General features: G+C 37.7%; 1 protein-coding gene across 1 annotated transcript; it reads right to left on the bottom strand.

Moving 5' to 3' along the window:
• Nucleotides 1-2,149: 2,149 nt before the first annotated feature.
• PNISR (PNN-interacting serine/arginine-rich protein) lies at nt 2,150-13,216 on the bottom strand (the record flags this gene model as incomplete). The annotated part of the gene is made up of 9 exons (XM_010136734.1): nt 2,150-2,675; nt 2,910-4,011; nt 6,588-6,758; nt 8,033-8,086; nt 8,809-8,908; nt 9,955-10,092; nt 10,705-10,895; nt 11,157-11,343; nt 12,993-13,216. Coding segments are annotated over 9 exons (2,198 nt in total), but the record flags the coding sequence as incomplete, so codon positions are not given.
• Nucleotides 13,217-13,506: the final 290 nt, after the last annotated feature.

Raw genomic sequence — 13,506 nt, forward strand, 5'->3', positions numbered from 1 at the left:
CAAAGACACAAATAACGGATTTCTTTTTGTCCCAACTAGTTGTTACGGCATATTTCAAAACGTGTGTAGTTGCTCAGTCTTTGCAGTTAAGAGTTTATTTTGCCCAACTACTCTTTCTTGGTCTATCCATGGCCACAGCTGGTACCTGTTCCTGGATGGAGTCACGGGTCCCTTGGGGTACATATTCACGTTGGTTTTGTTGTATTCATCTCCAGAATAATTTACATGGAAACCATTTTTCACTTGATTCCGCCCCACCTCTTATTTATTAAAAAATTTCTCAAGGGAACTGCCTCCAAATGCCACATTGCAGCATGATATCCCAAATTGTACGTCTTGCATTCCGGCAGTGCACTGAAATGTTTTTGCAGTGTTTACTTTAAAATGTGAAAGAATAAAACAACCACCCCATTTAGACTTTTCTAAAATGGTGCATTCCCATTTTTGTGTATATTTACCTGTTTTAATTTCAGATCTCTTTCAGATGTATGCAGTAAAAGACTGGATGTTATTTTACCTTTTACTGTTGAAAAACATTCATAGGGAGTCACTAAAACACGACCAAGTCTAATGTATGTGAAGCTGACATAGTACCAACACGTTTTCATTACTGGTGTTTAGTAAGATTTCTGAAACAGTTAAGTATGGAGATCGTATGCTCTTTTTATTGGCATACAGTCACTACCCATATAAGTGCATTTGTATCAAAAAAATAATTTTCATATTTACAGGAAGTGACAATTCCAGTTGTTGGCAGAGTATATAAAGCTTTTCATACACAAACTTCTTATTATTAGACAGAGAATATAAAATCTGAACTGAAAATCAAATTCAATGCAATCATGGAAACTGTATTCCTCAATAGCTTTTCTTAATCTTAAGTCCTGCTTTCTCTTGCTCTCTCCCAAAAGACATCCTTCTAAGACGTCTGAACTGTTACGCCACCTACTTTTCAAAAAACCCCTCACTTTTACCAAGAGCTGACAGTGAGCTGAGAGTGGATCAATACATTGTTATTTATATCCACACCAAAGCAAGTAAAAGTAGCGTGTAGCAAACTTGGCCCTATTTTGCTAGAAGGTATGACTGCTTACTCTGCGTGAAGGGACTTCACTGGGAGGGGGGTGTCGCGTACGTGATTTATACCTGATTAACTACGTCTTGATCCGTAACGGTGTTTCGATACACATGCATGTATTTGCCAGCCATTAGCTCGCTTGATAAACGTATAGTCAAAACGTGATGCTTTGCACTGAAGCAGTTTACCTCTGCATCTGATTTATGAAAAAAAATCACACTGGCAAAAATGCTGCATAGCTGAATTCTAATTTTAGTTAAATGGATTAATCCAGTCACGAAGACAGACTTTGCAAGTTGCCCGTACTAGTGTATTTTTTTTCTTGGAAGATACAGCCATCAAACAGACGTTACTTTGATGTCAAGCCTTTTATCTTTTTCACAACTGGTCTCATTCCAGACCGTCTAGGCACAGATCTCCCATCTTTTCCTGAAATCATGTTCTTCCGTAACAGTCACTGGCCTAGGGTTGTGTGGTGTTGTGTGGTTTTTTAACTCGTATTATTTCACGCTCTTGTTACGCATAGCAATAGTTCGTTTCCTGAAGGAGGTCATCAGTGACCTCTTTCACTTTATGGTGATACTAAAAAGGCAAATGCAGTTACATCGCTGTCTAATCAATGTATTAGCTTTACAGGAATCACAATTCTTGTAACACTAACAAAAATAACCAGCTTTAATGTTTACTACACATTTAATGCATGTGCCAAAATGTAAAGTTAACCTACTGTCATTTTCTAATGTGCAGAGTGCCATTTATAAATATATTCCATAAAAAGATCTAAAATATTGAGTCTTGTTCCTGTAATATCCCTGAACATCCAGAAAGTTCTCTCTGAAGATGGGGTGAGGAATATAGTTCCAGAGCTTAACACTGTCACACAAGGTCAGTCACACGTACTCCTAACGGGGTTCAGTCTGTTTAAGTATAGCTTGTATTACAGTGACCCATAATTTACACATGGAGCACATATCACTTGCTAGTCCAAATAAAAAGGTTATTAAAAAAGAAAATCTATTACACGTATCTAAAGAAAAAATAAGATGTCTTGTCTTTGTTCTTCCACACCACCCCAACAGATTAATCTCATCGTGTTCACGGATTACATATTTTGACAAGTGTTTTACTTTAAAATCTTTTTCAAGTACTTTAAAAATTTGTTATACCAAAAGAAGCTGCCTTTTTCTTTCTTCCTTTTTTGTTTAAAAAAGTACTTTCTACACTTTAACACAAAATTCAGGTGCAAGAATTTTAAACAAAAAATTAACTAAAGAGCTTTATTGACATCACAGTACATTCAATAGTAATTTTAAGAACATTACAGCTGAAAGAGAATGGCCTGGTTTATATTCTTAATAAGCACTACCGTTCTTGAAAAAATGTAATACAAAGAAATCCTATTAGGTATTTAATTCTGAGCAGCATTTGGAAAAAAATACACCTATTTACAGATAAAAAAAAGGATTCTGGTTTCACCTATGTAGCCACAATGTGCCTCTATAATGAGACAAGCCTTTTATAACTCATGGAATTTTTAAACGTCATAGCACTGGTGCCATAAATTCCTCAGCGTTTACGACGAAGAGGAGTTGTTGATCTGAAAAATAAAGGGAAAGGGGGAAAAAGTTAATTGGAAAAAAATAAAAGGCCCCCAAACCCACACACACTTTAGGCTTAGTATTTAATAGTTTTAAAAGATTTTCCAAAGTTACTTTTGCCCAAGATAAATTTAATAAATACCATATTTTATTAAAAAAAGTTCATATGTCGAACACATGAGGACGAATATAAAAAAAAAAAGTCAGACAAAATACTTTAAAAAGTATACTACCTTGATCGTGACTTAGACTTGTGTTTGCGGCTTGCCTTCTTACCAGACCTTTGAGATTTCTCCATGGAGCATGACCGAATATGCTTCGATTTCTTAGCCTTCTTTTCTTTACTGCTTCCTGGTGATTCAGAACTACTCCTTGCACTAGATTCAGAGCCTGACTGTTTTCTGCTCTCTTTGGTACAAATTTTTTTGCATTCTTGCCTGGAATCCTGTCTTATTATTTTCACACATATTGATTCACCGCGAGAGAAAGTTCTTTCGCTGTCTCTTTTTCTCTTTAGTCTACTGTCATCATGATTGCCAGCCTTACTTTCTTTTTCCTCTTTTTTGGGCTTATCTTTTCTTTTTTCCTGATCTCTCTCCTTTTCTTTGTTCTTTTTTCTATCTTTATCTACACCTCCACCCTGCTCTTTCTTCCTTTCTTGGTCTTTACCCTCACTTTTATGTTTATGCCTACTTCCAGCAGGGCTTCTACGCTGGTCTTCGGTTTTACGCCTATCCCTGCTTCTGCTGCGGCTCGCCCGGTTAGCTCGCCGGTCTCTCGAACGGCTGCTACTTCTGCGTCTATCCCAGCTTCTCTCTCTGGAAGGACTCTGATTTCTTCGCCTCTCCCCTCTTTCAGCACTGCGATTTCTACTAGATCTTCTTCTTTCCCTTATTTTCTCCCTGCTTCTACTCCTCTCTCTCCTATTCCTGTGGGAGTAACTCCTGCTTCTACTGCGCCTCACTTTATGTGAGGGCGTCCTACTGCGACTCTGTCTCTTCTTCCTTTTAGGAGAGGACGAACGCGAAGAGCTGCGACTGCTACCTGAGCTGGTGCTATAGGATGAGCTAGACACAGAGCTGCTACTGCTGCTGCTTCTGCTGTTGCTGCTAGTGCTACCGCTGCTAGAGCTTCCTGACCCACTCCTGCCTGTCCTCTCTTTACCCTCTTTTTTGAGTTCTGTGTCAGGTGCAATTGCATTTGGAGATCTTTTCTTTTCATGAACCATATCTGCTTCAATTTCTTTTGCCTCCTGTGATGCTGAATTACTGTTTTGTTCTTTGTTGATAAATTCATTCATCTCTTTTGAAACTTTTTCGTTTTGTAGCTTTTCTTCTGAAAAAATAATATACAAAAGAAAAATGCAATTAATTTGGAGTAATATGTCAATAGTGTTCCACAAAATTACTTTTAGCAAAACCAAATCTCCAAACACCTTTCATAATACTTATAACTGATATACTGTCTGCCACCATGCCCACTACCTAACAACTTGTTACTTTCTGGTTTTGTAATTCTAGAAAAGTTCCCTCCTGGTTTAGAAAAAGCACAGAACCCAGACACTTTTAGAAGTCCTTCATGTCATTTCACATTTCGGTGGTTTGAGATGCAGCTGTCAAACAAATATCCTGGAGCACCAGCGCTCACAAATTCACACACACACACTTTTTCCTCCTACAACCTTTTGACACACCTGATTCTCCCCTTCTCCTTCCTACAACACTCCTCTAGCGGTACCTACGCTTCCTGCCTGCCTTCCAGCCCCATTCATGTGAGTTGGAGTCATGACTGGCTGGTCTGAAGAAGCTATGTTTCCCACACAGAGGCCTCTCAACCTTAGAACGATGTTGGCTCCACTCGTATGTTTTGCAGATCTCATTACCTAAAGCCGTCTTAGAGCAGCACATTCTGCTATAGCAATACATTGTTTTTTCAAAGAAAATACCAGGTTTATGGCTTTTTCCAAGGATAACTTAGATTAGTCCTCAATGCTAACTAGTACAAGCAATTTACATTTTCCCTTGTTTTTAACAAGTTTTATAGCCAATGAATTCCAAGGAAGGGAGGAATAGCCCAAAAAAGACTTGTAGATACTTCTTTCCATAAGACTCGGCTCAAAAGTTAAGACCACAGCATTTAATACAGATAGATGGTGAAGCTCTTACAAAACAAAAACTTAATGCCAGTTGAAATTACATGTAAGTTTGGTAATCAGCAAATACTAGAAATATGGTAAGAAGGTAGCAGACTAAGTAAAAACACACTTCTTGAAAGTAACATAATGAGGCCAAGATCTTTATACAGCAAAATAAAGAAATTCCAACCCTCACAGCATTTCCCAGAGGTTTCCAACATTAAAAAAAGTTTTTCTTATTTCCATTCAACGTAGAATCCTTTGTATCGCTGGCCAAGTTTATCTCTCTTTTCCGTTTTAAATTGAACCCAGAAAAAATAAGGGACATCAACATTTTTAGGCAAAAAATGGCCTTTTGATGTGGGCCATCAGTTCCTCAATTAACTTAGGGAATAAAACTACATCTGGAAACCCAAAGTGATCCAAATGGCAACTGATGGTCAAATTTAGCCCAGAAACCAATTCCATCTGGTCCCCAAGTTATGAGGTAATACAGACAGAAGCCAGTGTATGTTACAAGACGCTGTATTGTGGATTAGAAACCTTCTGCCTTTCCTAAACATTGTGTTTGGTAGTCTTTGGTATTTTAGATGTATGACATCGGCTTCTTTACTCTAGAGCTACATTTCTGTCGATAGCCCCACACTGGCATCTGGCCTCCCGCACTAGGAAGACAGAGGTCAGAGGCCACCACTCAGTCCCTATTGCTTTATGCATACATCTTAAAACACTAGAGAGAAACAGGAATATTAAGGAAACCAAAAGTTTAGCTAGTTCGGCCTTTTATTAAGGAATACATACGTCTTATTTGTAGGCCTTTAAAGTAAAAAAAGTAAAAGGAGGAACTCATCCATCTTAAAATAAGAAAAAAGCATGCTATTGTAATAGCACCTTCTTTCTCCTCCAGCTGATGAACTTAGACCACAACTTCTTAGCACTGGATTCATCTGTTGATCTAGATTGCTCTGCTCTGCAGCAGTGCAAGGGGACTGTGACACCCCTTTGACCTACATGACTGGTATAAAATGACAAACCTTACCTTATCTGGAGAAACAACTAAATAACAGATTTTTGTTTTGTTGTTGTTATTGTTTTTTAAATCAAGCCTGCCACCTTCTCAGAGGTTGGTTAAGTGTGAACTGACTCAATAATCTTTTCCCGTATTAGGTATAAAACACCAGTTACAAAGATGCAGCAAATGGACACAAACCTGAACTACAACTGAGAACAGCAAGTTCAGAGAAACTGCAGCCTCCCACAGTACATTCTGAAAAGCGCACTGCTCAGGATTTACATAACAGAAAAGCAGGTTTTTCAGACGACGTGAAACACACTTCACAGAGCATACAACTTTAAGGAATCAAGTTTACATAAGCTGCAGTCTAGTGCAGGAAGGTGAAAATTATCACTCGGTCACAAATGAGATATTAGTAACTTTTTAAAAATGCATTTTACACACACATGCATTTTTATAAGGCAATACTATTGATACAGTACAACATCTAGAGCACACAGATACATATGCACTGTGTCTGCTCTTTTGACGTTGAAGTAGAATAGCTAATGGAAAACACTACTTGGATTTTTTTCTTATTAGAAAAGAAGTGAACACCATTTTGATAAATCTTTTTTGTTAAAACTTTTAACTTACAGAACGTTATTTCTAAACTTGGCTTCATACTTTTTGGCTTAAAATGCATTTTCTCTCCCACCAATTTACATCCACTAAGTAGTAAACATATACAGCAGCATAGTAGAACAGTATTATGAGGTTTACCTTCTAGCTGTTTCTCTAGTAGTAATTGCTGTTCTCTCTCTTTTCTCCAAAATGCTTCCTGTTTTTGCCTGATTCTATGTCGTAATTCCTCATCATCAGTATCAGATGATTCAGAGCCTCTGTCACTCCTCTCATCTTCACTGTCTCCTGATCCATAACCACCCAGTCCACCTGCGTGCATAAAGTCCAGTCTATCACGAGGAAAGGTTAAGCTTTGTTCTTAATATTTCTGTGGGGCAAAGAGGAGAGTAACATTGCCCTTCCTTCACTTCCTCTTCTCTGACGAATTCACTTTATTCTGGTAAGTGCCCGTGTTGTTTGACTGGTGTGATCAAGGCCCCCAAATCTGCATTGATGCTCACTGTCTCGTTCTACTCCTTCTGGAACAGCTGGTCTATTTTCAGCAAGCAACCACTGTGATCACGGTACTTTTTCCATTCTATGGAAGGGCAAAAAAAGCTCCCTGTGGAGATTGTAACAGTGCCTGCCTCCATATCAGCAACGGGACAGAAAATGCCTGGGACCTTTCCCAGAAGACATCTCTGAAATGACTTCGGCCACCTTCGTAGTCCAAGGCTACAGAAATTCTGAATGCCATATCAATTTTTCTATATTGATTTAGAAAACACTGCACTTTGATAGGTACAGAGACAGAACAGAAATGGACTTTCTTCTCCTCTAGTGCTATTAGTAGCCACCGCACTGATAAGAAACATAAAGTCAATTTAAACATCTGACATACAGATATTTTACTTTCCTTCCCTTTGAGGTTCTTATGAACTTTACTGAGTTAGTTTGAAAACATGATGATTACATTCAATGTAATTCACTGGAATTCCACGTAACAAATGCATAACTCATCACTGATACTGCTGTAGAATGTTTTAGGTGATAAAAAGCATGTTGGGAAAAATCTTTTGCTGTTGTGTCTCAAGCCGGAATTTCAATCTCTTTCCTGTGCTGTTTCTGGTAATATATAATATGGGAGCCTCTGTGCTTATGTAGCTTTTTGATAAAATATAATTCCAAATATATTTGTTTTATTTATAGACTTTCACATGACTCTTCTATCAACTTTCCCTTCTTGATTGGACGGATCAAAATAGAAGAAAAATATAAAACAGCATTCCTCTCTCTCACTGCAGCGTGCTTCCAAAACAATCATACTTTGAAAGGTAAATTTATCTAAAGTTTTTATGTCTTTTCAAACTTTGGGCAAGATTCTCATACGCTAACTCACACTGACTAGTCCTTTATTTCACAAACCATCCCACTTATATCAGTAGGATCACCTGTGGAACAAACAAAGGTGCTGATAAAGTTATTGGAAAGTGACCCATACTCCTGGGTAATTAAAAACTAGATTCAAAATGCAATTTCTAGAAACGCAAGGCAAGAGTGAAACTCCCCCTTTAAGCCCTCTCAAAAATAAGGAACATACTTACCGAGTCCAGTGAGGGAAGCCAGTGCACTGGACTGTGCCAGCTGTTTTGCAGGAGCTTTGTATCACATCAACAACAGGAACAACATGTTAACACAAATAGCCACGATTTCATAGTCATGAGTCTATGGTATTGTTAAATCTACTACTATTGCTGTTCTTTGGAGGGAGAGAAGAAACATTAAAAACGCATCATCCATTTAAAACCACTTCTAGATATTCTGACCATGAAGATTTAGAATTTAACTGCAAATTAATAGTGAACAGAAAAAAACAAATATATACTCATAAATCACTTTCCAAGTTACAGCATCTGCATGTAATTTTCAAGTTTCAGTAGTTAAACATATTTAGATTAACTCAGCTATGTTAAAAAAATCTGTTACATAAATGCAATACATGTTAATAGTGAAGGCAAATGAATTACTAATTGAGGACTCAAAGTTCATCTCTTTTCACTTCTGAACAGCTAAGAACGTGAGATAAAGATGATAGCATTAAGAAACAGCTACAGCTCAAGAGCCATTGACATACAGGTACCATTTGAACTAAAACAAATTGTATGAAAGAAATGGAGTAACTGAAGTAACTCACAATACAGTGCACAGGACAACAGTACATGATTACTGGATTTGAACTCTACCAAGTTGGATGCATTATACTGGAATTGTTCTTGGGGAATAGCTATGGAGGTTAAATGTTCTAGAGACATGCAAATATAGAATATTCACAGAAGAAACTTAAAAAAAAAAATAAAAAACAAACGAAGAACCGGCATACCTTTAGTTGCTTTACGGTGAACATCTTTGGCTACATAATAAATTTCTTCATTTGTGACATCTAAGAGAATCTCTGTCAGCAGCATTTTTGTCAGCATCATCTGAAGAAAATTGTATAGAAATAAAGGCCAAAACCTCTTGAATAATTGCTGCATTCAAATTACATCCACAGAGCTTTACTTCTTTTCATGGCTATGAAAGTACTCTCCTGCACACTTTATTTAATGACTTCTTTCAACAGATATGACTTAAAAAACTAAGTCCGAAACTGTTTAAATTTTATCTGATTTCAAAACTTTGAAAACAGTTTGTATTTTGACTTTGAACGGCATCCACACACTGACTCCTGTCAAAGATGATACAATAAGCAAATAGGTAAATCAGAAATGTACTCAAACAGACCCCATTTACTCTCTCAAAAAACAAAGAGTACTTTTCTGTCTGGCATGCTGTCTCACTGACTCTAATCCTGAAAAAAACCATCACAAGTTACTTACATAGGATTTCATTATTACATATTTACTAACATTATTACATTACTTATATGGGACTACATTATTACATATTTACTACAGAAAGTGAAACATTGGTAGGTAGTTCTCCAGGCTGTTCAGTCTGGCCACGTGCTTTACACAAATACATTCAAATTTCTTAGAATTCAGGGCCTTCACTAACAAGGTTTCAGTTGTACAATTAGCATACAACTATGATTTCAAAATATAAAGTTTCTGCAGACCCAGTGAAATTGTTGCTGGACTAGGTCTCTAGCCTTTTCTTGCTAGACCACATTTCTGAAACTCCCTTTCACAGAAACTGAGGTTGAAGTACTGATTTCAGGCCTGTGCATTTAATCATTAAAAGTTTTCAGGAATTTGACAAGTTATGCCAAACCACAGAATTAAGAGAGATCAATGTAAAGATTACAGACATTACATTCTTTCACTATTGTGCTGAATATGAGTTCTATAACCTACATCCTTGTCTTTAAGAGATAGACAGAATTATGAAGAGACATGCAAATATAACCCTGTTTTACTCTACGATATGTACTATACCTCTGTGGACAATGTCAGCCAGAGAAAATGTGGGTTTTGCCCAAAAAATACGAGCAAAGAGAAATACTTAGTGAGAACTACATTATTAGTACCATTTGATACTCTTTTTCTTCTTCTGTCATTTCCGGTTCACTTTGCTCCTCTTGGGGAGCTGGGGATGGACTCCTGCTGATTTTCCCAACGCTTACAGCTTCTGTGTTTTCCGCATCTTCATCTTCCTCATCACTGTCCTACAAGAACAGCATCATCCATTTCAGGAAAAACTTAGATGTAAATCTTATTCGCTTCTGAGAGTCAACTTGATTTGCTTTATACTGAGATCTGTATTACAGTTATCATAAAACTCTGTTCCTTCTCTCCCCTCTCAATAAACATGCAGGTACCTCTCCAGGCACGTGAGATAAGTAAGTGCATAGTTGTGGGTTCACTGCCAGAGAGGTACTCAGAATTGCAAACAACCGAAACAACTGCTGAAGTGAAGGCAACACAAAGCTGCCTAAATGGGCTCTGTTTAGCAAATGCAGGTATCTGACTTTATTCAGCTACTGATTTAGAATTCAAACCTTCAAAGAGCATGTCTGATCCCAAAATGCAGAAAAGAAATGAAGCCCAATTTCATCGTTGTTGCTTTGCTACTACAGATCACATAATATGCTTTTACCTCTCAGACATTAATGGCTTTAAAACACCAAGTAAATATCAACAAAGCAGCAGCTTAACTTTACCTCAAGCAACAGAAACAGAGAGATAACCAGGAATACAGTCTCTCTTTTGAAGAAACCAAAAAGTTAATACCGTTCAGGAAATTCAAACTTGAGAAAAACGCAAACCCTTCTACTTACAAATTTACTTTTCTGAGGTAATCGTGGGCCATCCCCTCCTTCAGCCTCCTCACTTTCCTTTTTTTCTTTTTTAGACATCTGTGAACGTTGCTGCTCCATCCTCTCTTTTTCCAATTTTTTCTGTTTTTCTCGTTCCATCTTTTCCAGGCCCTCACGAATCCAGGCAGGCAGAGTTCTACGTTTCACAGCATCTACATAAGCAATGTTTACAGTTTTATAATATGTCAAAAACCCTGTCTCCTAAAAAAAGAAAAAAAATACACCCAAGATCAAAGAAGCAAACCCTCCACCCCAACCCACACAAGCCATATCTGACTGTGGTGAAAACAATGTCTACAATAGCTTTTCTTTCCCTTCTTTTTTACTTTTTTTAATAAAGTCTTCACATTTTGCAATTCTTGTCAAAAAAACCAGCTTTTACGTTTTCTCATTAAGGAGTGGTTAACATGTACCAATCTGTGGAGGCTCCTGCTTCACAGGCATCGCAATAGGTGAACGCTGTCGGTCTCTGAATGAGGGTCTTTCCCTTCGATTTTGAGTAGGTGCAGGAGGTGCTGGTGGACCTGGCGGCCCTGGTGGTCCTGGCTGCCAATAAGGTGGATGAAATCCACCTTGAGGTGGACCAAAAGCAGCCCCATGCTGAAAGAGTAATGCAGTTTATTTTTCTTCACATGTAACACTAAACACAGCATGTGCGCAAGTCGGTCTACAGAAATCCATGCAAGTAGGAGTCCACGATTTCTAGGCTACTGAGATCTCTCAATATCTTTTTCTGAGGTCCCTGAGAAAGAACTTTTCCTTAAATATTTAATGAGTAAGCTTAAGATTTAAGCAGGGATACTAAGGAAGCTGAAAGGGCTTCAAGCCCATCTCATTTCATATTATGCTAAACATCGAGCCCAGCAGTTCCTCACGTACTTATCATCAGAGCATGCAGTTAATAGTATACAAAATCACATTTAAAAGTCTAGCTGTGTTAGCTGTCTTTCCCTGTAACTACAAGATGAGGACAAAAATGAAAAGTCCAAGCTTTTATTACAGGATTTTGCACTGCCCACTTTCCAGTACTCATTCACGGATGTTACTAGTATGGCTAATCAAAATACTAAATGCATAAATATGCAAGTTTAGTACAGATCCTGAGTTCTGAGCAAGCTGTATACAATCCAAAAGTCACAACTCTTGCAGCATGTGAGAGGTTTTTTTGTTTTACTATCTGCTGCCCAGAAATGCTTAATGAAACTATTTAAGAAGAGCGTGTTAAGGAGGGAAGTTACAGCATCAAATATTTTTTATTATATTCTGTTGACTATCTATTTAAGTCACAGTGGTAGAAGCACTCTCCCACTATAATTTCAGTCCGAGCATCCCTCTATCATTCACTGCAAAACAGCAGTGCTTCAGAGAAATTAATTTTAAGAGTTGGTCCCACAATAGTAAACAAAAGAAATCATGATGCACTAGTGTCTTTGAAAATTTTGGTTCACTTCCTAAGAAAGTATCTTGTTCAGCAATGTTGTTAGGAGAAAAGTAGGCCAGAAGACAGAAGCATATTTATGCCCATCTCCCCTTGGATTTGTTATGAACAGGTGCTAGGTGTTTTAACAGGTACAGTTTGTCATTTATATTAAGAATTTTGGAAGAAAAATACTGAAAATAGGGAGAAGATCCAAAAGTTCTTCGTGCAATGTCCTCTGCTATTATTAGTGCTAAAACCACCTACCATTGATTATGCTATGTAATTTATATGCCAGAATAGAGAATAAAGTGGATGTGGATTTTTTAGAAATACCCTTGTTTATTCCAAGAGTCACAGTAGATAGATATGGAAAAGATCAGTGGATCATCCAGTCTATCTCCCTGCAAATACAGGGCTGCTCCCTATGGCACATTATCTAGTGTGTTTAAGTATGTATATATACATATACACATTTTCTTCCTCCTCTGAACAAATTTTTCCTCTTTTTCTTTTCCCCCCCAAAAAAACCACAAAACTTCGTAATGTTAATTTATATACTGGAACACAGTGATTCATTTTAATATTGCAGACAACAGCCATTTCTCATTACTAGTATAGAAAAAAAAAATCCTTTGGCCTCAGGACAAAACTGACAACTCTACAGTCTCTTCTGTAAAGCATTAGGTAAAAATGTATCTTAGCAGATAACAGATTCTGTAGATGTTTGTAGAACTGAAGAATGAAAGTCGCCGCTAGATGACATTAGAGGAACACATCCACGGAAGGGACTCTGCACGTCTACAATATTAAAGCAACAAATATGTTTCACCTGATAGTCAAACTGGTTCACTGGCCCCATTGCAAAGTTATCAGGAGGTCCCCCAAAGTTGTGATTGTTCTGGTTAAATATATGCCTGTTGTCAGGAGCAAATTCCCCACTGTCCTGACTGTTGCTGTCTTCAGACGGAGGAACAATTTCCATTTGGCCTGGGGTTGGAGTCATCCACTGCTGGTCTGGAGGTGGGTGGGGGGGTTGGTGAGGCATTCCCCATTCTGTTTAAGATTTAGAATACAATTCAATACCAGCTTAGTATGATTTACATTAGTCATCAATCACTTAATTACTTCCTGTATGTATCGCAAGGTTCCTCAAAGCAACACAGATTATAAGGTTATGAGGAACCGTCGATCTACATATTGTATTATATTATCTCAGGTAAACAAAGCAAATACAAATAGCTGTGGCTGAACTAAAACATGGAGGGGGCAGAACTGTACAGGCCTAGAGATGCTGTAAATTTGTTTTTATAAATTTCCAGTGATACTTAGTCTGCCATAGCACT

This window comes from Buceros rhinoceros, unplaced genomic scaffold, assembly GCF_000710305.1.
Source record: "Buceros rhinoceros silvestris isolate BGI_N320 unplaced genomic scaffold, ASM71030v1 scaffold12125, whole genome shotgun sequence".
Taxonomy (NCBI): domain Eukaryota; kingdom Metazoa; phylum Chordata; class Aves; order Bucerotiformes; family Bucerotidae; genus Buceros; species Buceros rhinoceros.